The sequence below is a fragment of the Marmota monax genome, unplaced genomic scaffold (genome assembly GCF_021218885.2).
Source record: "Marmota monax isolate L192 unplaced genomic scaffold, Marmota_monax_Labrador192_F-V1.1 WCK01_AAM20220418_F8-fsc00167, whole genome shotgun sequence".
Taxonomy (NCBI): domain Eukaryota; kingdom Metazoa; phylum Chordata; class Mammalia; order Rodentia; family Sciuridae; genus Marmota; species Marmota monax.
This window is the reverse complement of record NW_026694116.1, coordinates 835204-856343: the sequence shown is the minus strand read 5'-3', so window position 1 is coordinate 856343 and position 21140 is coordinate 835204. Positions and strand designations below refer to the sequence as shown.

General features: G+C 57.7%; 3 protein-coding genes across 13 annotated transcripts; 1 reads left to right on the top strand and 2 right to left on the bottom strand.

Annotated features, from left to right (window-relative positions):
* Window positions 1-24: 24 nt before the first annotated feature.
* Window positions 25-8027, bottom strand: Tprn (taperin). Its single transcript, XM_046465535.1, has 4 exons — window positions 6087-8027; window positions 961-1201; window positions 762-868; window positions 25-644 (listed from the first exon to the last, which is right to left on the bottom strand). Exons 1-4 carry the CDS (start codon window positions 8010-8012, stop codon window positions 582-584), a joined length of 2337 nt encoding a protein of 778 aa, XP_046321491.1. The 5' UTR covers window positions 8013-8027; the 3' UTR covers window positions 25-581.
* Ndor1 (NADPH dependent diflavin oxidoreductase 1) lies at window positions 5522-21115 on the top strand. 11 transcript variants are annotated; one of them, XM_046465536.2, is made up of 14 exons: window positions 12312-12504; window positions 12704-12781; window positions 16480-16577; window positions 17807-17977; window positions 18058-18159; window positions 18298-18507; window positions 18810-18931; window positions 19041-19261; window positions 19338-19445; window positions 19613-19727; window positions 19869-20015; window positions 20110-20228; window positions 20295-20392; window positions 20477-21115. In XM_046465536.2, exons 1-14 carry the CDS (start codon window positions 12370-12372, stop codon window positions 20619-20621), a joined length of 1869 nt encoding a protein of 622 aa, XP_046321492.1. In that variant the 5' UTR covers window positions 12312-12369; the 3' UTR covers window positions 20622-21115. The 11 variants fall into 11 exon arrangements, 9 of the variants coding, with proteins under 9 accessions (XP_058441870.1, XP_058441871.1, XP_058441867.1 ...); XM_046465537.2 differs by having other exon boundaries at window positions 12313-12504; window positions 20298-20392; XM_046465539.2 differs by having other exon boundaries at window positions 12314-12504; window positions 17879-17977; window positions 20298-20392.
* Window positions 10841-12091, bottom strand: Tmem203 (transmembrane protein 203). The gene has a single exon (XM_046465544.2). The coding sequence runs from the start codon at window positions 12034-12036 to the stop codon at window positions 11626-11628; it is 411 nt and encodes a 136-aa protein (XP_046321500.1). The 5' UTR covers window positions 12037-12091; the 3' UTR covers window positions 10841-11625.
* Window positions 21116-21140: the final 25 nt, after the last annotated feature.

The following is a 21140-nucleotide window of genomic DNA, read 5'->3' as shown; positions in this document are numbered from 1 at the left end:
GGGAACAAGCAGGGAAGCAGAGGCCGCCTTGTCCAGTGTTGTTTATTGAGTCCAACATCAGAAGCAAGAAAACACTTGCCATCTGTCAGAGGGTAGGCTGAGCTCCACCGTGGTAGGAATGTGAGCTGAGGACAGGGGGCTAGGAATCCTGCAAAGGACAGCAGCTGGGACAGCCTCTGACCTCCACATGCCCGTTAGTTGCCAGGCACAGCAGCAGGGCTGGGAGGTAGCCTTGGAGGCAGGACAGAGGGCAGCCTGGATTGGAATCTGCCCAGGTCCCTACCTGATCATAGACAGACACTGTCCAGCAGTACCCCAGCCCTCCTCACAAGAAGTCCCCCACTTGTGCTCTTCCTTGGAGTCCCCAAATCCAGGATGAAACCCAGAAAGACTTGACCTGACAGTGGGAGGAACCCAGTTGCTTCTGGGGCCAGCGTGGGTATGAGGCCATAGGAAGGAAGGGCTGGTGAGCAGGGCCAAGAGGCACAGGTGCAAAGTAAGGGTAGGGCTCTTGGGCACTGTCTGGCTCCCAGGGTCACCACATCTGGGGCTCAGCCTTGGCCATCCTGGCAGCACAGGGGTCAGAAGTAGAGGGCAGGCTCACTGCGGAAGTCGGAGAGGTCGTTCTGACTGGCAGGTGTGAGCTGAAGAGGAAGGACAAAACGAAGCCACTGGGATTTGTCTAGGCACCAACCTGCCCCCTGTCCCCCGCCAGATAGCCCTTGGTACTGTGGGTATGTACTCCTGTTGTGCTAACTCACCATGACCTCCCTGGGTGGGGGCTCTGCCTCCCTTGGAGCCTGCACCACTGTCTGCTCCTGCCACTTGCTGAAGACCATGGAGTGCTTTGGAGTATAGCTGGACAGGCCTGTGGGCCAAGGAGCACATGCATGGACACAGATACGTGAACGTGTGGCCCAGGCGCCACCCCCTCCCAGCTGCCCATCATAGGACACTCACCTGAGCTGCCCTCTGGCAGCCAGGGGCTCTCGGGCCCCACGCCGCTCACAAACGTGGCACGGGGCAGGAAGAGGGTAAAGGGTTTCTCCTCTGAACCAAGTCTCTCATCTTCCTCTTCCCCCTCCTCTCCTTCTTCCTCCTCCTCCTCTTCAGCCTCCACCTCTTCCTCCTGCACTAGGGAGCTCTCGGAGGGGTACTCGAATGTGGTCTGTAGACTCTTGTCATTAAAGGAAATCTTCATCTGGGAGTGAGGAACATGTCTAGTAAGGGCCCATCAGCCCTTTGGAGGCTTTAAGCAGGTGGAAAGCACCCTTTACCTGGAGCTGAAGGCCTCACGCAGCACCTCAACCCTTGTCCTCCAGCAGCTCCTAAAACCAAGTTTATATCCTGGCCATCTGGGCACCTGGACAATCCTGGATAGCACTGACCACCACACTACCAAGGGCCTGCATGAAAGGCCAGCACCTGTAAGGGCCTCACAGCCCTCCCTCACCCATTTTACAGGCCAAGTGGTGGGTCTGCTTCTGTAAACCTGGGGTGCCAGTGACCTCCAACTCCCACCCTACTGCCCACGCCACAGGCTCCGGAATTTCACACCTGAGCAAATTCTTCCCACTTCTGGTAGTCTCAGGGCCCAAAGTGGGCTTCTGGGCAGGGGGGCAGAGGGCCATGGGCACTCTTGGTTAGGATCCTCCCCTTGTTCAACCAGGTCAGGCTCTGCTGGGGGCAACTCAGTCTCCCCAGACCTGCTCAGCTGAGCTTGGCCTGAGCCCGACTGGACCGTAATGAATATGAGCAGCTACCAGCCTGAGCAGATGGGAACAGCCCTGCTGGGGCTCGAAATATTAAACTCCTGGGCACAAGACACCAGCAGCCAGCTCAAGTTCCCCCACCTCCCCTGGAAGGAGCTGGAGGCAGGAACAGCCCCAGGCAGAGAACCAGAGCAGCCCAGGCACAGCAGAATGGGAGAGTGGCCTGGCAGGAGGGCTTGCTCCAAAGCAGCCGAGGTACAGGATGGCAGAGGGACCAGGTACAGGCCACAAGGCATGCACACAGGGCCCACCAGGGGTAAGAGGCACTTCCTGTGAGGAGGTCTCCAGAGATGAAGGCACACACTTCTGCCTCCTGCTTCTCAGCCCTGACAGCTGCACTCACAGCTATGGTTAGCCTGGCCCTTCAGGGATGAGGGGTGACTGCCTAAGCTCCCAGTGCCCCTATCTCTACCTGCTCACACAGAGCCTTGCAAAGCAATGCATCACCAAGTCCAACTCCCACCCAGCCCCCCAGCGTAGCTGTCCGCACAGACATGTGGTCAGGGAGATGAGCAGATGGGAAGACCACCTGGGTCAGGCAGAATAGAAGGAAGATGTCTGCTGTCAGGTGAAGGCAAGCTGTCCCTCACCTGACCCTGCCCTCTAGTAGGCCCACCCATTCCTCCAGCTGTGGTCCCATGGGAGATGGGACAGAGACAAGGCCATGACAGTGGGGTAGCCACTGGACCCCACAGACATCTACCTGCTGCCAGTCAGCTTGAGGACAGTGTCACCTGGCCCTCATAAACAGCCCTTGAGGACAGATACTCCAGGAGGGGCCCAAGGTAGGATGAAACTGGGCTCCTCCTGCCCCAAGTCCCATGGTGAACTGGGCTCCCAGTGGCCCATGGATACATGGAGCTTTCTCTGCTGACCCTGACCCATCCCCCAACACAGGAAGGACCAGCTGCCAGGGCCTGGCGGGATTAGTAAGCCCTCGTTAGTCCGCATGACTGGCTCCTACCAGAGAGGCCTGGGGGTTGGATGCACTGAGCCTGGCACTGCCTGGCTGGGCTGAGCGGGAGGTGCTCACAGGCCCATCAGTCCCAGCTGGGACCCAGGGTCCCCATCACGTCTTGCCTCCCTTGTCTTCTCTACTGGGCCAGTGCTGTGTGGGCCTCACAGCCCTCCCTTCCCCTTAGAACACAGGTTAGTGGGTCACAGGACATCCCATGACTCATACTGCTGTGGAGTGGGGCACCCTCCAGACCCTGGGCTGCCAGGATGGGTGGAGGGTGTGGCCAGGGCTGGTACTGCATACACCTGGTCACTGGCCTCTAAGGGACTTTGCCCATCACACCCAACTCGGCAGGCAGGTGGTAGAGGAGCCTCTGGGCGTTCACAGGGCCCTTTTGTTCTCCCTCCACCCACCCTGCCGATGCACACCCAGCTTGGATTACTGAAGGGTGTCCACAATGGACTGAGGGCCAGCGAGCTGGGCTTAATCTGCCTGGAAGTGTGCACTGAGGTTGGCCCTGCCCTCCTGCCACAGCCTCCAGTCAAAGTCCCCATGGGTGACAGGACACAGGACCAGGAAAACCCGGCTGGGATGTACACAGCTGCTTGTTCCCAGAGGCACACTTGGCCTCCAGCACTGGGCAGATCCTCTACAAGTGAGGAAGCCATCTGGAGTAGGTCCTGGGGTTCCTGGCCCCAGAAAGACCACCTCCGGGGTGCTCATGGGAAGTGGGAGGAGGGAGCTGGAAGAAAAGGACAGTAGGTGAGAGGAGACTAGGTCTGTGTCCTGTGGGGGAGGGTTCCAAGCTAGCAGGGAGGGGTGACTCAGGGACGGTTCATGAGGGCCATACCCTGGTGTCTACAGATGGGAATGAAGCTGAGAGCCTCAGCTGAACCCTGGAATTTGGGGTGAAAAAAGTTAACTGAAGGTGAGGTGGGAGGCCTAGGTATCAATGACTGAGTTCTGGGGACACTGACATGCTTGGGTTGGACAGAGGACCAGGAGATGGGGAGGGGAAGCCACAGCCAGACAGGAATCAGGACAGGTGGCACTCCACAGTGTCCATCCCTTTGGGAGGCAGCATGAGGAGGGGTGAAAAGACATTCCCAACCTCTAGGAGGACTGCCGAGTGGGCAGAGTGGCTGCAACTGCTTTGGGCCACGATAGTGGAAGTATGCTCTCCAGCTCACAGAGGGAGGGAAGAAGAAGGCAAACAAACAACCTAAGTGGAAACGTGCCCCTGCCAGGCAGGCTCTGTGGGGCACAGGCCAGCGAGGAGGTGCCCCACCACTCAGAGCAGGTCTGGGCCTCTGAAGTTAAGTGAGGGCTGTCAGGCCAGGGCCAGGCTCTCCCGCTCACCTTGCTGCCAGACAGTTCCTGAAGAGCTGCCCCTCACCTACACCCTGGGAAAGTCATTAGCACTTCCCAGCATCGCCTAGGAGCCACCAAGTGAACAGTCTGCCCCAGGTCCTCCAGGCTGTGCCCCCAGCCCACCCACTTCCCCAAGGGAGAGCAGGAAAATGCTTGACCAAAGGCTGGCTCAGCAGCTGGGGGCCTGCCGAAGTACCCCATGGGGTGCTCGTGGCCCAGGGACTACAGGCAGGAGGGATGCCCAGGAAAAGGCAGAGTGTTCTGAAAGGCTGGGCATGCCCTGTCCTTTCCCAACAGGCCTCCCGGCTCTTGCTGGGTAGGGCAGCTGGTGTGGGCACAGGCAGGATGTCCACCAGCAGGTGGTACAGCTCAGGCAGGGCCCTGGCCAGCCTGCTTAACCATGCCTGGTGCCATCCATCTGGACCCTCAGCGCTTCGGGCTGACATGGAGACTGCTTCTCAGTCTCAGCCCTGCCTCCCACAGTTCCTTCTGCCCTACCCCTCTCACTCCAGCTCAGCTGCAAGTGGACCATGGTTCTGTTGCTGGCTGAAGGCAGATGGCCATGCTCTGGCAGCTCCCCCCAAGACCCAGGAAGAGGCCAGGCTCATGGTGGACAGGTAACACTAGTTAGGGGTAAGGCTCTGGAAACAGGAACCTGGACTCAGCTCCTGCCCCCAGAGCTCCATGGCCCCATAAACCTCCTGAGCCTACCTCTTCATCTACATGAGCACACTGTCATCCCCTCTACTTCTGGGGCAAACATGGGGAGGGACTACCTGACAGAAGGGCAAGGTCCAGTCAGGAAGCAGGGAGGGAGGAACAGAGGCTGGATACGGACAGAGGCTGGAGCAGTGACTGCTCAGGTACAGCCCAGCCTTCCCTCAAGGGCTCAGAGTGAGCAAGGCCAAGAGTGGGAGAGAGCCCCACAGGGCACCCCAGGTCACAGCCCTGACCCCCCAGCCTGGAACCCTCAGGGAGATCATTATGGGTTTCTGACCCAGCAGATGGGAGTCTGCAGGAGGGATAACGTTAAGGCCAATTCCCGGGGCAGGAAGTCAAAGATGGGAAATAACCCACCGTCCCAAGGAAGCAGGTGGGGAAAGGTGGGCTGGGCCGACACCAGGGGACTCTGGTTATCCCAGCAACAGGGGAAGGCACACCCAGGCTGGTCCCAGCGACAGCAGAACACACTGGACTCCTACAGCTGACAGACTCAGGCAACGGGACTTGGAATTTGCCCTAGGGGACAAACACTGGCCCGAGAATGACCAGGAAGAATCTGAGGAATGCTTTCCTTGTGCCCTGAGGGTTCCAGGCCACTGGCTAGAGATGGCCAGGAGTGAGGCTCACCTGGCTAGCCTGCTGTGCGCCTCCAGCAGGGCTGCTCTTGGGTCTCCTGACCAGGTCTGGCACACATCGTCAGTGTTCAATACACTCATGCGCAAGGCCAGGGCCTGCCAAGCTTTGGGCCATGGACCTTTGGGCAACTGAGAGCCCCTTCAACTAGCTCATGAGTTCTGCCCCATGCTGATCTCAAGGTAGGGATCTGACTGCACCGACATCATTGCCTTCTGTTCTGTCCCCCTTACTTCCTGGTCCTGACAAACTGTGCACGATGAGATCCATAGGACCATAGCAGGCTACTCTTCCAAGCTAAGGCCAGGGCAGAGCCAACAAGGCTCAGCCAGACCCACAATGACACAGGCCTATCCAGCCAATTCCAGATGGAGCCATAAGAACTGTCAGGAGGCTCTGCACTAGCTGGCTGCCCACCCATTCAACTCTGCAAAGTATATAGCAGGTCAGTTGGGCCTTAGAACTCCACAAGGGCCCTGGGCCTAGTCACAGCTCCAGTTCTCCTCTAGTCCAGATAGAAGCCTTCCCCCACCAGGTCAGGTATCCTGGGAACTGGGCTCACACTCTACCCACAGCTCCCTGTCCTCCATTCTCTTCTCCTAGAAGGTAGCCCTGCCCCGACCACTGACCTTCTTTCTTGAGGAACCAGCCTTGGTGAGGCAGGACTTCTGCAGGGCCAGGTAGCCACCAATCACCTCAATCTCATGCACAGTAGGGTAGCGCTTCTTCAGTGTGGTACCCAGGGCAGCAAAAGATCCTGAGAGACTACCAGCCTCCTCTTCCTCAGGCTTCCGTGGCGGGGGCTCCCCATTGGCTTGATCCGACTGTGGCATCTGCAGGGCCCCTGTCTTTCTCTTGGGCACCACTGTGAACGTGTTGCTGCCTCGCTGCTGGAGCTCTGAGGAGTACTCAGGCCTGGCACGGTGCAGGTGGTACTGGAGAGGCACCTCAGCCCCTGAGCAGGGTAGTTTGGCTTCTTGGGGAGCTTCCTCCTCTGAGTCCACCTCATCAATGAAGGTGATGGGCAGTCCTGGCCTTGAATGCTCCCCATCATCCTTGGCGCAGCTGGGAATCCCCAAACTCTCAGCAGGCTCTGCCTCAGCAGTAACTGGTAGGCATGGGGGCGGTGAGGATGGCCTCTGCCACCTAATGGACCGGTCTGTGAGGGTGATGGCTGGCCTGGGACAGCCCCCCTCCTTGGCTGCCCACTGCACCTCAATCCTAGAGGGGCTCCTTGGGAGGGCAGGCACATCATCCCCTCCAGACACCAGCTGGGCCCTGAGCTCCTCACTCTGAGAAGCCCAGCCCATCTCTGGCTTTGGCAGCTCCACCAACTGCTTCCCCTGGGGAAGAGGGGCCCTGGAGGCGTTGCGCTTGGGGATGAAAACGAAGGAGTTGCGGGAGTTCACACGGAGGCTAGCCAGGGCCCGTGCCTGGAGGTCCCCCAAAGGGATGGTCTCCATGTCTGGCTTGGGAGCTGGCCTTATCTCGAAGGAGCTGTTGGCGCTGGCGGCAGCAGAGACTCTCAGACAGCGGCTGGGAGTGGAAGTGGCACTGGCAGAGCTGGGCGCGCAGAAGGCTGGGGGCGCGGCTGTAGTGGCACTCGGGGTCCCAGGGCTAGGGGGCGGGTGGAGGGAGGGCTCCCCCGACTCCACCTTTGGCTTCCACTCGCCCGGCGCAGTTGGGGAGCTCGCGAGCCCGTTGGCAGGGCCGGCCAGGGGGTCGGGGTCGGCGGGCCCGTTGGAGAGTGAGCGAGTGCCCACGCCGCGGGCCAGGCCCCGAGGGTGGACGGTGAAGGAGTTGCTGCCGGTCTTCTTCAGAAAGTCGCTGCGCCGGGTCACGGGTCCGGCCCCGCCACCGAGGCGCCCCGGCTCGCCACAGGCAGTTCGCCGGCCCGCGAGCGGAGCGGCGGGCACCGGCTGAACAGGGGGCGCAGGGCGGGCAGGGGGCGCGGGCACCCCGGTGTGCGGTGGTGGCGGCGGGGCGGGGCGGGCGCGCTCGGGGCTCCCGCGGCGGCGGGGCGCGGCGGGTGGATCGAACTTCTCGAGCAGGCGGCTGACTCGGCCGGGCGGCGGCGCCTCGAACACCAGCACCTCGGCGGCGCGGATGCCGGCGGACGGCGGCGCGGCGGGCGGGAAGCCGGGCGCCGACTCGATGATGAGGATGTTGTCGGCGCGGATTGTGCGCACTCCCGGCACACGGCGGTACAGCTCCAGCAACTGCTGCGCCGGCCGCGCCCCACGCCGCCGCTCAGACTCGAGCCGCATGAACGGGTTCTCGCGCAGCGGGCCCAGGCTCTCCGCCAGCACCAAGTGCTCGTCCGGCCCCGCGGGCGCAGCGCCGGGCCCCGGACCCGTGCCCAGGGCAGCCAATTTGGCCCGCTTTCGCTCCAGGATCTCCCGCTTCCAGGCGGGCATTGCTGCGCGCGGCCCTGGGCCCGGCCGCCCAAGGCCGGCCATGCTAGGTACGCGGCCGCCGACGGCACTGGGCGGACGGCCCCAGCCACAGGCGCCGGGCACAGGGGCGCGCCGGCCTTCGCGCCACGCCACGCCCATGCCCGACCGCTGCCCATTGGGCAAGTGCACTCGGACCCGCCCCGCGCCCAGCCGCTCCACCTATGGTAGGGGAGGAGGCCAGCAGCTGTCTAATGAAGGACGCTCACCTGGAACGCCCTCCAGAGGCCTCATTGGACTATGCCTGGCGCCGGCCATTCCCTGTTGGGGAAGGGCCCCGGACACGCCCCCGGTCCTGGAACTTCATCCTAGTGGCCCCCACTTCCGCCTCTGCGCTCTGGGGCTCCAGGCGCCTTGGGCGGGCCAGAGGGCCGGGGCATGGAGCGCCCTCGGGCGGACCCCAGTCTCGCGCTGCGGATGACCTTGGCTGAGCCTGGACTTCCTCGTTGCACTAGCAAGCAGCCTGCAGGTTCCATCCACTGAGAGCACAGCGAGGAAGCTGTCAGCACGACGGCGGACAAAGTGCATGCTGCACTGCCCTCATGACCTAGGTGGGGAGTGCTATTGAGTGCACAACGTCTAGGTCCTCCCACCTGCGGTCCAACAACAGTGGACTCTCAGGCGAGGGCCCCTGAGAGACATAGGTGCCACTTCTGAGCCCCGCCCCGCCCTAAGGAATGGGTTTCTCTGCAACCCTAGGTTTTGCAGCCTCTCAGACTGCATTGCTCAGAAAAGTGTGTGAATCTCTTGTTACAGGTGGTGCTTCCCAGTACCTACCACAGTAGGACCTATCTTCGAGGAGACACACCAAGGAAGCCTACTTGCTCTCATACATAAGTAGTCCTGCAGGGCCCTGCACACTTGGACAGCTCTCAGATGCAGAAAATCACAAAAGCCAGAAGCTTCACGTGAGCAGCCCGTTGTCACACCTTTTATCTGTTTAAGGTCCCTCCCCCCGGGCTGGGTGGAAGTGCCTTTAACGCTGAGGGCACATCTTTGAGCTGGTATCTTGGTGACACAAAGTTTTCTTCTCTGGGGAGGACTGCACAATGCTCACTATATTCTTTCCAACCCAGGGACAGTAGGGAGATTGCTTGGAGCCAACAGGAAGAAGGGGAAATTGGAAAGCACAGAGAAGTGGCAGTCTGTCCTTCACCTGTCCTGTAGTTAGCAGTGGTCTCAGTACAGACATCACGGTCTTCCACTCCACTTACCTTTCAGGAACTCTTCCCAGCAGCACCTGGGTCTCGGCAAAGACACGGAGTAGGCTTTGGCCTAAGTGTCCCTTCTCAGCTTCAGGGTCCCCTGCTACCATCATAACTCTGCCTTGCCCTCCCAACTTCTCCATTAAGCTGGAGAAAAACTGGATTTCAATCTTCCAGAAGCTTTTCAATCCACCTTTACAAAGCCTCATGCTTCTCACTTCTGCAGCAGCAGAATGCCAATTCCAAATTACTGAAATAAAACAGGAGCACACAAAACAGTGACTCTAAAAATAAATAACCTATGGGCTGGGGCTGGGGCTCAGTGGTAGAGCACCTGCCTAGAATGCAAGTGCGTGAGGCACTGGGTTAGATCCTCAACACCATATAAAATAAAGTTATTGTGTCCATCTACAACTAAATATATACACACACACACACATATAAAAACAAGGGCTGGGGATGTGGCTCAGTGGTAGAGCACTCACGTAGCACGTGCGAGGCCCTGGGTTCAATCCTCAGTACCACATAACAAAAATAAAGGTATTGTGTCCAACTACAACTAAAAAATAAAATATTAAAAAATAAATAAATAAATAACCTACAAGAAAAACCACCCCAATGTTCAGCTTGTATGTCTTTAACAAAATTTATGCCAAACTTGGTAGGAGACATCTTTGTAGCTGTGAGACAAACTATACACATGTCTCCAACTCAGGTATCCCAAAGGCTAACATGACCAGGCAAAGGGGAATGAAGCTTAAGGTTGTCCAAGCTACTGTACTGGTGCAACAGTCAGCAGGCTTGTTCTTAATGGGCCAGACGGTGTTTTAGCCCAGTGGGTCTCAACGGGACAGTTGAGGACTTGCAAACATCAGGCTAAACTTTTGATTGTCACAAGCAAAGGGTGCTGCTGGCATCCAGTTTAGCAGAGGCCAGGGATGATGCTAAACCTCCTACACATTCAGGACAGTCCCTCCTACACCCTCAATAAAAATGACCTGGCCCAAAAGGGTTAAATGATGAGATTGAGACCCAGGGTCTCATATATTTGTTCTCCGTCACACTTTTTTTTTTTTTTTTGGTACCAGGGATTGAACTCAGAGGCACTTGACCACTGAGACACATCCCCAGCCCTACTTTGTATTTTGTTTAGAGACAGGGTCTCACTGAGTTGCTTACTGTCTCACGTTTGCAGAGGCTGGCTTTGAACTCACGATCCTCCTGTCTCAGCCTCCCCAACTACTGGTATTACATGTGTGCTTCCCCACACCCAGCACACATTCATCTTTGCTGTTATTTTGGAGTTTGTTTGATACTGGAGATTGAGGGAGACCTTGTTTCAAAATTAAAAAAAAAAAAAAAAAAGATTAAAAGGGCTGGGGATGTACCTCAATGGCTAAGTGCCCCCAGGTTCAATCAGTACCAAAAAAATAGCCTCAGGCCACTGGGTGCAATCCTGCTCTATAGATCCCCCCCAATAATAGCCACGCACTGGCAAGAAGTCAGGGCTCTGGTGTCACACAAACTATTTAGCAAGTCGACTCTGTCCTGGTCTATTGTCTTTATCCTGCAGGGCAGAGTTGACAACTTCCTATTCTCCCAGAAGTCCACCACCACACTTTTTGGTCTACCTACAACCTCAACTCTGTAATGAGTTACCACTCCACATAGCAGAGAGTATCTTAGCATTTGTCTTATTCAAGAGAGGTATGGTGACAATATAAATGTCAGGAAAACATTCTCTTATTTTATTTTCATCTCAGCAAATGTTCTCATTTGGCACCTAACTGGCATCAAACCAAAGACCTCAAGGCCAACAATCTGGGCTGCTCACAAGGTTCCATAAGTAAGTCTCTGTGCCATGAGCATCAGAGCACCTGTTTCTGTCTTTGGTCCCTTAGAAAGGCCTAAATCTGTCCCAGATGCACTAATGGTGCTGGCCACAAGGTGGTGGGAAAGTCCTGAAATTGCAATCTGCTGGAACAGGAAGCCAAGCTATGACTTGCTAGTAGAGTGCTTTTCTCAGGTGGCAGATATACAGATAGGGTCATAATCATGCAGGGAGAGGTGGGGCGGAGCTTTGAGCTCTTCCCTCAGTGCTACTGGCTGGACAAAATCCTAATCCAGTTTTGCCGCCTTCATAAAGAAGTACATCCCCAGGATCCATGCTGAGTATTCAGAGTCCACCAGGACATTTTAATTATGTGCAGTTTCCTACTGTTAGAGTAGTTCAGGACCGGCTGGGCTGGGTCCCTTCTTAGGATCACAATTCAGGATTAGCTACTCAAAGCATGAATAACAGGAAATGCATTTCAAGGATGGAAGCTGCTCTTTTTTAATCCTGCTGAAGAAACAATGTTAGACTGGCATAGAGAAAACTGGACACTCAGCCGGGCACAAGCGGACGCTGCCTTCAAACCAGTGTCTCTTCTCCAGCGTGATGCAATTAGGGCCTCAGCAGGAGTCAAGCAGTTCAGTTGTGCAACTCTCCTTCTCCAATCCCTGAGAGATTAGTTGACGCGACAGGCGCGGATCATGAGCAGCTGCAGCAGAATGAAGACTGGAGATGCGATCAGGCCGAACCAGAGCTCTCTTGTCTGCTCCACCAGCTTCTGGCACAGCAGCATCTCAAAGACGAACTTGAGGCTAAGGACTGTGAGAATCCAGAAGAGGCGCAGCACTGCCAGCCGCTTCTCCCCGTCTTGGAAGAGGCGCACAGACACGATAGTGGTAAAGTAGGTGCTGAGGCCGTCAGCAGCGAAGAAGGGCACGAACACGTTCCACCAGGAGAGGCCCGGGGCGAGGCCATCCACTCGCAGTGCCAGAAGCACGGAAAACACCAACAGGGCCAGCAGGTGCACGAAGATTTCGAAGGTGGCAAAGCCCAGCCACTGAACCAACTCCCGCAGCGAGAAGAGCATCGCGCCGGCGGGGCGCGGGCCAGAGCCCGGCCGCCCGCGCCCCTCGCGGCGCCGCGCCCCCTCTGCCCGCGGGCCCGCCCGCCGCCCGCCGCCGCCGCTGCGACCGACAGGCAGCGAGCGGCCCCGCCCGCCCCGGCCCCCGGCCCCGGAGCGCCGCCGATCCCCCGGACCCGGCCCGGGACCCAGAACTAGTTGCCCGCGGACACCCGCTGCGCCCCGACGCCATGCCCCGCCGGCACGGTCCGTTGGCGTCACTTCCGGGCGACCACAGAAGCAGGAAGTCGGCCTGCGACTTCCGGGCCGGTTCTGCCGCGGGGCTCTCGGCGCTGTGCGATGCCGGCACCGCAGCTCCTGGTGCTCTTTGGCAGCCAGACGGGCACGGCCCAGGATGTGGCGGAGAGGGTGGGCCGCGAGGCGCGGCGCCGGCGGCTGGGCTGCCGCGTGCAGGCGCTGGACTCGTACGCCGTGGTGAGAACCGGCGGCCGAGGCGGACACTCTCCGCCCTGCCCCTGCGGTTTTGGGCGAAGGGGGGCTTGGCACCGGGGCTGAGAGAGAGAGAGGCCGCCGGCCCCGCTCCCCTGCCGCCCGGAGTGAAGGAGAGGGGGCAGGTCGGGAGCGTGCCTGACGGTGACAGCCAGAGGTCTTACATCTGTGTCTTTTCGTTGAGGCCAATCTGATCAGGGAGCCCCTGGTGGTGTTTGTTTGTGCGACTACCGGGCAAGGAGACCCTCCTGACAACATGAAGGTAAGACCGGCGTGATGTAGCTCCCTCCGCCCTCAGCCGCGTCTTCGTTACCTGGAGAGTCCAAGTAGCACAATGAGCAGTTGCCCTTCGATAGCAGGCGCGCGTTAGAGCCAGGCTGGAGAGAATGCCTTTGAGTGGAGCTGATGGGGGCTCTGCTTGTCCTCTTTATCGAACTCTTCGCAGCCACCAAATAACCTTGTTCTCCATTTTACCTGTTTGTGTGCTTTCAGAACTACATAGGAACCTGGGCTGGGTTCTTTTGAAGGCTGTGCAGCATTCGGGGAACATTTAATTGTTTGATCACCTCCGAGTGCATATTATACCCCTGGCACCAACATGTGCTGGAAATCTAGCAGTGAACCCAGCAGTCACATTTCTACCCTCACACTTGCAGAAACAATAGGTCTAATGGACTACTGCAATGCCTGGAAATGCCTGCTGCTGGGGAAAGTGTCAGTTGCTACGGGAGCCTAAAGCCTTAGGCAGAACTCTCTGGAAGGAAGGAGTATAGGTTGAGTTTTGGGATGAATGGAACAGGATAGGGAAGAAGAAACAGCCTGTGCAGAGGAGAAGGATGAGATTGCCTATGTGAAGAGCAGAAGACAGTTGAGCATGGCCTAGCCAGGACAGCACTGGGAAAAGAGCAGGGGAGGAAAAGCAGGAAGCCTGGCTGGTTCCAAGAGGTGGGCCGCACTAGAGATGACTCGGAATGGGCTGATACTGTGAGACTGACACAGTCACACTCACACTCTGCCAAGAACACCATCTGTTTGTAGGGGGCCAAGAATAATGATAGGAGATCACAGCACAGGCAAGAGAAGCTGGTGGTCTGAGGTGAGGTGGTGGTAGAAAGCAAAGCAAAGTGGACACATTCCAGAGAATTTTAGAAGGTAAAGTCAACAGGACCGGTAATGGAAGGGAACTGGAAGATGAGGAAGAAAGTTTACTAGCAGCAGGGATTTGGGCTTGGGAACTAGGTAATTCCACCTGCAGAAAGAGAACATGGTGGGGCCAAGTGCCTAGAGACATCTGGGGAAGTACAGTAGGTCGGACCTCCAGGAGGGTCCTGGGGTGAAGCCAGTGTGGGATCAAAATATAGAGGTTTGTGCTTGGCGTGGTGGCACATGCCTGTAATCCCAGCAGCTCAGGACACTAAGGCAGGAGGATAGTGAGTTCAAAGCCAGCCTCAGCAAAAGTGAGGCACTAAGCAACTCAGTGAGACATTCTCTCTACATAAAGTACAAAATAGGGCTGAGGTGTGGCTCAGTGGTCGAATACCACTGAGTTCTATCTCTAGTACTCCCCCACCAAAAAAAAATAGAGATGTCTGAGAAAAGGAAGCCCCTCCCTTCCCCAGGACTGCCATCCTGAGCTAAGCATAAAATGGGGCAATGGGATGCAGCCACGCAGTGAGGAGATGAAGAACAGCTTCCCCAAGTGGGTGCTTCAAGTAGAACTATAGTCATTAAAGCCACACGTAAGTCCAGAAATAGGCCTGAGAGAGAGTTCCTGGGATTGCTGGTAGTCATCAGGGAGAGCAGTTTCAGTGGCTTGCAGGTAGAAAAGACCCGTAATAAAATGAGTGAGCAGGTGGGAGGATCATTTGACAATATTTAGGCATTGATTTAAAAACACATTCTGGCTATGAAAGGACTAAGGAGTTCAAAAGAGGACATTTATAAGATGGAAGAGACTGGCATGCTAAATGTTGATGGGAAAGGGTAGCGGGAAGAAGGCAAATGCTGTGGGGAGGCTGGGGTAAGACCTGAGCACATCTGGGATCCCCACAGACTGAGAGGGACAACAGAAAAGGAGGGCTGGGGGAACGGGCAGGAGGTGTGTGGTGGGAGGGGCCTGTCTGGGAGGTGAGAGGAAAAAGAAATCTTCCTCAGGTCTTGGGTGTCAGGGCAGCCAATGGCACCAGGGAGATGATGGGTCATACCAGAGTTTAGATGGCCAGAGAGAAGAAGAATGCCATGGCAAAGAGCCAGAGCGGGGAGCCAGTGTTGGCTGCCTTCTCAACCACAGCAAGAACTGGGGCTGTCTGAGAGGCCGCTGGGCAGGAAGGCCCTGGCCTCTGCTTGGGTCTCATGGGGAATGCTGCAGTAAAGAAGCCAGAGCCCTGCTCATCCACTGGTGGCAAAACCCATTGTGTTACAAGTGTATCCCCAAGGTCTCCCATCAGTCTCAAGTACAGGTAGACCACAAAACACCACAGTACAGTGAAGCAAAGACCCCAGTAAAAGGTAGAGACCTAGAGAGACAAATGGAACTCAGGAGCAGAGCCCAAGACCCTGAGGGAGGCCTTTAAAGACTGGGCGGTGCAGCTCAAGAATCGCACCAGGCAGCATAACAAAAAAAGTGGAAGGAAAAGGGCAGAACTCAAAGTTACTCCAGGAAAGGTAGCAGGGGGATGATCACAGAAAGTAGCAGAATGTCCCTGGACTGGAGGACAAGTTGCCAGCCTGAGAGTAGCGGTGTACCTGGAGAGGGCCATGCCAGCTGCGGAAGGGGCAACAAGGCATTCCATGTAGTTTCTGCTGCTGGGGACAAAGCATGTTCCAGTGGCTGACAGGGAGAGAGGCACAGCAGGCATGTGGCTCTGGCTTCTCAGGCCTGAGGGAGTGGCCCCAGCCCAGCAGCCCCAGGCTGCTGAGGGTATGTAGAGGATTCTGGTACTTTGAGATAGGCCAGGGTACAGGCTGGAGCAGGAATGAGCCCTGAGGCTTCAGGAAACAGGTCTCAGGAGGCAGAGCCTTTGTTGGCCATATGTGGGACAGGCAGCAGGACAGAAGTGTACCTACATACACAGGCTGCCCTGGGCTGAAAGTAGGGAGGTGACCAGCACGCTCCTGGCAAGAGGGCCTCTGGTGCTATGGAGGAGCAGGAAGGCTGCAAGGTAGGTGTGAAGGGGAGTCACTCTTGACCTGTGCGCAGCCAGCTCCTGATCCTCCAGTCAGGGATGGACAAGGACAGTACCCAGAGGCGCTCAGCCTCAGACCTCAAGGTCTGGGTATAGCCCCCAGGGGAGGAGAGGCTTACACTTCTGCTGGGAATGGCAGACGTGGAGGTGAAGGTCCCTATGGGGAAGGGGGACAGTTTGGGGAGCCAGTACAGAGCAAGGAGGGAGTTGGGGTCCAACAGAGGATTCCAGGGGTGGCTCAGAACCCATCAGAGGGTCCAGCCCAGAGCCACTGCTGTGACCAAACAGGCCCATGCCCAGCGTTAGCCTGAGAACTGGCTCAGGACTTGTGGTGTGACTGGGAGAAGTCAGTGCCCTGGGGGGCCTAACTGGGAGCAGAGGGCCGAGGAGTGGGACTGGGGGCAACCATGGCCACCTGACCTCTTTGTGATGCTGATTCTGGGTGATGGTGGGGTAGCTTTATAACTGTGCACATTTTCTGAAGTTTCTTGTCATCCTGATAGAATAAAAATAGTTTTAAGAAGGAAAGTCTTAAGCAGCAGGCAGACGGACGCCCTGGGAAGGTAGGCTCACAGTGTGTAGCCTTCCTCCCACTGGCAGGCAGCCCTGCTCCTGCCAGCCTTTCTGCATCCTGGGGGTCAGCCCAGCCCTGCCCTGTGGTCAGATGTCCTATCTCATTTTGCCCCATCCAGTCCTCTTCCCCTTCCCTGATCCCTCCTCGCCACAGGGTCAGCCTAGAGGTAGAGACCCTAATGTGGGTTTCCTGTGCCTCTAGAACTTCTGGAGGTTCATATTCCGGAAGAACCTGCCTTCCACTTCCCTCTGTCAGATGGACTTTGCCGTCCTGGGCCTTGGGGACTCCTCCTATGCCAAGTGAGTAGGGGTCGATGGGCACACTGGCCAGCATTCTGGCCTGACCGGGACAGTTCTCCAGGCCAAGTGAGAGGTGCCCTGGTGGAGTGACAGGTGACCTGGCCTCCAGGCTATGTGGGCCTCACAGTAGGGGAGGGACAGACAGGGAGCAGGCAGAGGAACACAGCACTACCTTGGATCCAGGCCAAGGCTCGGACGAGTGAGCATCACATCCCAACCTGTGGTAACTCCAGCAGAGATCAGCCTGGTCCTATTCCTTACCAGGTAGGGAACAGGCTGGGCCTGTAATCTCAGCGGCTCAGGAGGCTAAGACAGGAGGATTGCAAGTTCAAAGCCAGCCTCGGCAACTGAGCAAGGCCCTACGCAATTTAGCAAGGCTCTGTCTCAAAAAGGGCTGGGGATCTGGCTTACTGGCTAAGCACCCTTGGGTTCAATGTCCAGTACCAAAACAAAACAACAACCAAGTAGAAAACACTGTGAGGTTGCAGGATCTGGAAAGAGCTCTGAGACGGCAGCCCACTCTGTGGGCCTTACCTGGCAGGGCATGACTCCCGGCTTTCCTCTTACAGTGTTTTTGTGACACAGAGCCACTGTCCCTAAGCAAAAAATGGTGTTACTTTGCATCATTTCCTAAGGAGATGATGAGGGGTTTGTGTTCAAGCGTACAGATGGCATTTTATGACACCAAAGTTTTGAAAACTTCCTGTGGAAGGGAACCAGGGCTTTCCAATGCCACATGCCATTCTGATACCACAAGCTGTGTGCTCAGTAGGGTTCTTAGTCACTAGACAAAGGGGAGAGAATGGGAACTCCACAGCCATGTGACCAACTCTGCTGCAAGATCTTGTTCCTTGGCGGTGTGCACACATACCAGAGCAGCTGGAAGGGAGCCCCAGCTGCAGGGCTCACCCCTAGTGTGGTCCCTGGAGGTTGTGGTGTGGTGTGGTGCCTGCAGGGTCTAATTGTGCCTTTGTAAACCAAAGAGAAATGAAACCAGCCTCCAGGAGGACCTCTGACTTTTCCCTGCAATTCAGGGTGTCTAGCCAGAGAACCTGGAGGCCATGGTGGTCTTCAGCCCCCACTTGGGGATGAAATGATAGGTGGACCAGACTGTGTCTCCCCACATGGGCTCTTGGCATGGCAAGGCCCTGCTGTTCATGGCACCTGTAGGGCCCTGGTCCCCTTGTTTCCCCTGGCATGTCACAGCCCTGCCCTCTCTGATGGTGCAGTCAGTGTGGGACGCCTCCACCTGAGGGAGGATCTTCTGCCCCAAGCATGGGTGAGCCTCGCTGTCTCCATAGGTTCAACTTTGTGGCCAAAAAGTTACACCGCAGGCTGCTACAGCTTGGGGCCAGTGCCCTCCTGCCCATATGCCTGGGGGATGACCAGCATGAGCTGGGGTAAGCATGGGTGGTGATGCCCCTGGGGGCTCTGGCCAACAGGCCAGCCAGTGCCCTTGACGACGCTTGTGCTCTCTCAGGCCTGATGCCACCATCGACCCCTGGTTGGGAGACCTGTGGGAAAAGGTGCTGGAGTTATACCCGGTGCCCATTGACCTCCCTGTGATCCCCCATGGAGTCCCGTGAGTGTGGGCCTTGGGTCAGCACTGGAGGTGCCACAGACTGGGTGTGGCCGAGAACCTCATCCTGGTCCCCTCTGGTGTGGGTATGTTGCCCCCAGGAGGGAAGGCCATGATCTGATGTCTCTGACATCCCCACAGCTTACCCTCCAAGTTCACCCTCCAGTTCCTTCCGGAGGCCCCCAACCCAAGCTCCAAGGAGTCATGCCTAGCCATCTCAGACTCTCTGGGACCCCCGTCAGAGTCCCAGCCCTTCCTGGCACCCATGGTCACCAACCAGAGGGTCACAGGTCCCTCACACTTCCAGGATGTTCGGCTGATTGAGTTCGACATCACAGACTCTGGCATCAGGTAGGGGTTCGGAGCAAGCCTGAGACCTCAAGCAGGCAGCGGGGACAAGGTGCTTAGGTATCCTAGAAGCCAAAATGGGCAGGGCAACAGTGGGCAGTGGATCTGGGCTTCAGAAGAGTCTGCCAAAGCTGGGGAGGAGGCTTGACAGCAGGGAGGCCTCTACCCACAGACCCCCAGCCCTCCGTAGACATTTGCCTCCTTCCTCTGCAGTCTCCTGGGCCCCTACATATTCCCCCAAAGTATGTATCCCTGCCCTTGCCCTTCCTGCCCCATCTCCACGCCCTGGTGGCTTTCCCACACAGCTTTGCTGCAGGAGACGTGGTCCTGATCCAGCCCTCAAACTCGGCAGCCCATATCCAGCAGTTCTGCCACGTGCTGGGCCTGGACCCCAGCCAGTGCTTCGTGCTGCAGCCCCGGGAGCCAGGTGAGTTGGAGCCAGGCCAGACCTCAGTGGTGCCTGCTCACTCCACTCTCCCACATCCAAGGCCCCACCTGAGGTCCCAGCACACCAAGGTCTTCTGCTTCGACTGCAGATGTCCCCTGCCCACCGGGACTGCCCCAGCCCTGCTCTGTGTGGCAGCTCGTATCCCAGTACCTGGACATAGCCAGCGTGCCTCGCCGCTCCTTCTTTGAACTCCTGGCCTGTCTCTCCCCACATGAGCTGGAGCGGGAAAAGCTGCTGGAGCTCAGTTCTGCCCAAGGCCAGGAGGATCTGTGCGAGTACTGCAGCCGACCTCGAAGGACCATCCTGGAGGTGGGCAGGCCGCTGGGGGCCACAGAACTCTGAGCTGTGTTCACATTGTGGCTGTGCTGAGACTCTCTCTGTCCAGGTACTGTGTGACTTCCCACATACCGCGGGTGCCATCCCCCCAGAGTACCTGTTGGACCTCATCCCGCAGATCCGGCCTCGAGCCTTCTCCATCGCCTCTTCTCTGCTGGTGAGGCCTGGCGGGCCAAGCGGGGACTGGTCCTCGGACTCGGGCAGGGGGTGCAGGCAGGGGCCACACTCTTGACCGGAGATGGTCTTCCTGCCCAGGACTGCCACTGGGTGGAGTGGGTGGTGGGCAGGAGTGGCCTAGTGGGGCAGGGCACCTCTGTTCCCCAGGTTCATCCCAGGAGGCTCCAGATCCTTGTGGCTGTGGTACAGTACCGGACACGCCTCAAGGAGCCCCGCCGGGGCCTCTGTTCCTCCTGGCTGGCATCTCTGGACCCAAAGAAAGGTGCCTCCTGCTCCCGGGAGGTGGGAGAGGGAATGCAGCCCGGTTCCCCCATCTTTCCTGTGCAACAGTTGGTGCTAGGTAGATCCCTAGCAGGCTGCCCAGTCCGTCTTTGCACCCTTTATGACACCTCTCTCATGGCAGGACCTGTCCAGGTTCCCCTGTGGGTGCGTCCTGGGGGCCTGGCTTTCCCAGAGACCCCAGACACACCTGTGATCATGGTGGGGCCTGGCACTGGTGTGGCCCCCTTCCGAGCAGCTGTTCAGGAACGCGTGGCCCAGGGCCAGACTGGTGAGTGCAGGGTTCCAGGGCAGGGTCACCATGGGCTGGCTTGACTGAATCCCCAGGGCCTGTGTCCAGTCTTGAGGCCCCCTGTATTCCCCAGGAAACTTCTTATTTTTTGGCTGCCGCTGGCGGGACCAGGACTTCTACTGGGGAGATGAGTGGCAGGAACTGGAGAAGCGGGGCTGCCTGACTCTTGTCACAGCCTTTTCCCGGGAGCAGGTGGGTGTGTTCAGGAGCCCGGGCAGGGCAGGAGAGAAGAGAGTCTAGACTTACCCCTGCTACCAGCAGGGGCAGAAAGTATACGTGCAACACCGACTCCGGGAGCTAGGACCGCTGGTTTGGGAGCTGCTGGACCACCGTGGCGCCTACTTCTACCTGGCTGGGTGAGCCCTGGTCATGGTGTGGTGGAATGGGCCCAGCCCTCTGGGGCTCCCAGCCATACTGAATCCTCTGGCCTGCTCCTCCAGCAATGCTAAGTACATGCCAACGGATGTCATGGAAGCCCTGATGTCCATCTTCCAGGAGGAGGGTGGGCTCTCCCACCCCAACGCAGCCACCTACCTTGCCAGACTCCAGCGGACACTGCGCTTCCAGACTGAGACCTGGGCTTGAGGAACTACCTAGCAAAGGGGCCTCTTGCCCCTGTTTGTTACCTGAGCCCTGGAGTCCATATCAAGACCAGGGCTGGTGCTCCTAGGCTTCAGCTGGCTTAGAAGGCCCTCCTTGCACACAGCCACACCCCAGGGGGACCCAGGGCCCCACACTCTCAGCCTTGACTCCACTGGCTACCCTTCACCTGCACCATCCCATCCCATTTTCCCATCAGGTTGGTGCTCTGGCCTGGTGCAATGCTCCAGGAAGGCCCCCACCCTGATGGGTACCAGGAACCTAATGAGCCCTTCCCGAAGTTTAGGGTCCTGTGAGGGCTCCCTTTCTTCAGTTTGCAGGGACCATGCTGTCCCCAGTCACCCTGCAGCACCCACAAAACTCAGGTTATTGTTGGAGACCATCAAGACCCCCGACTTCCTGAGAAGCAGGAAGAGGCCAGCCCCTTCCTTTCCTGATTCAGGAAACTTTGGCAATAAACATGACCGTTGGGCAGCTGCTCCCAGGGTGCTCCTCTACCTTCCT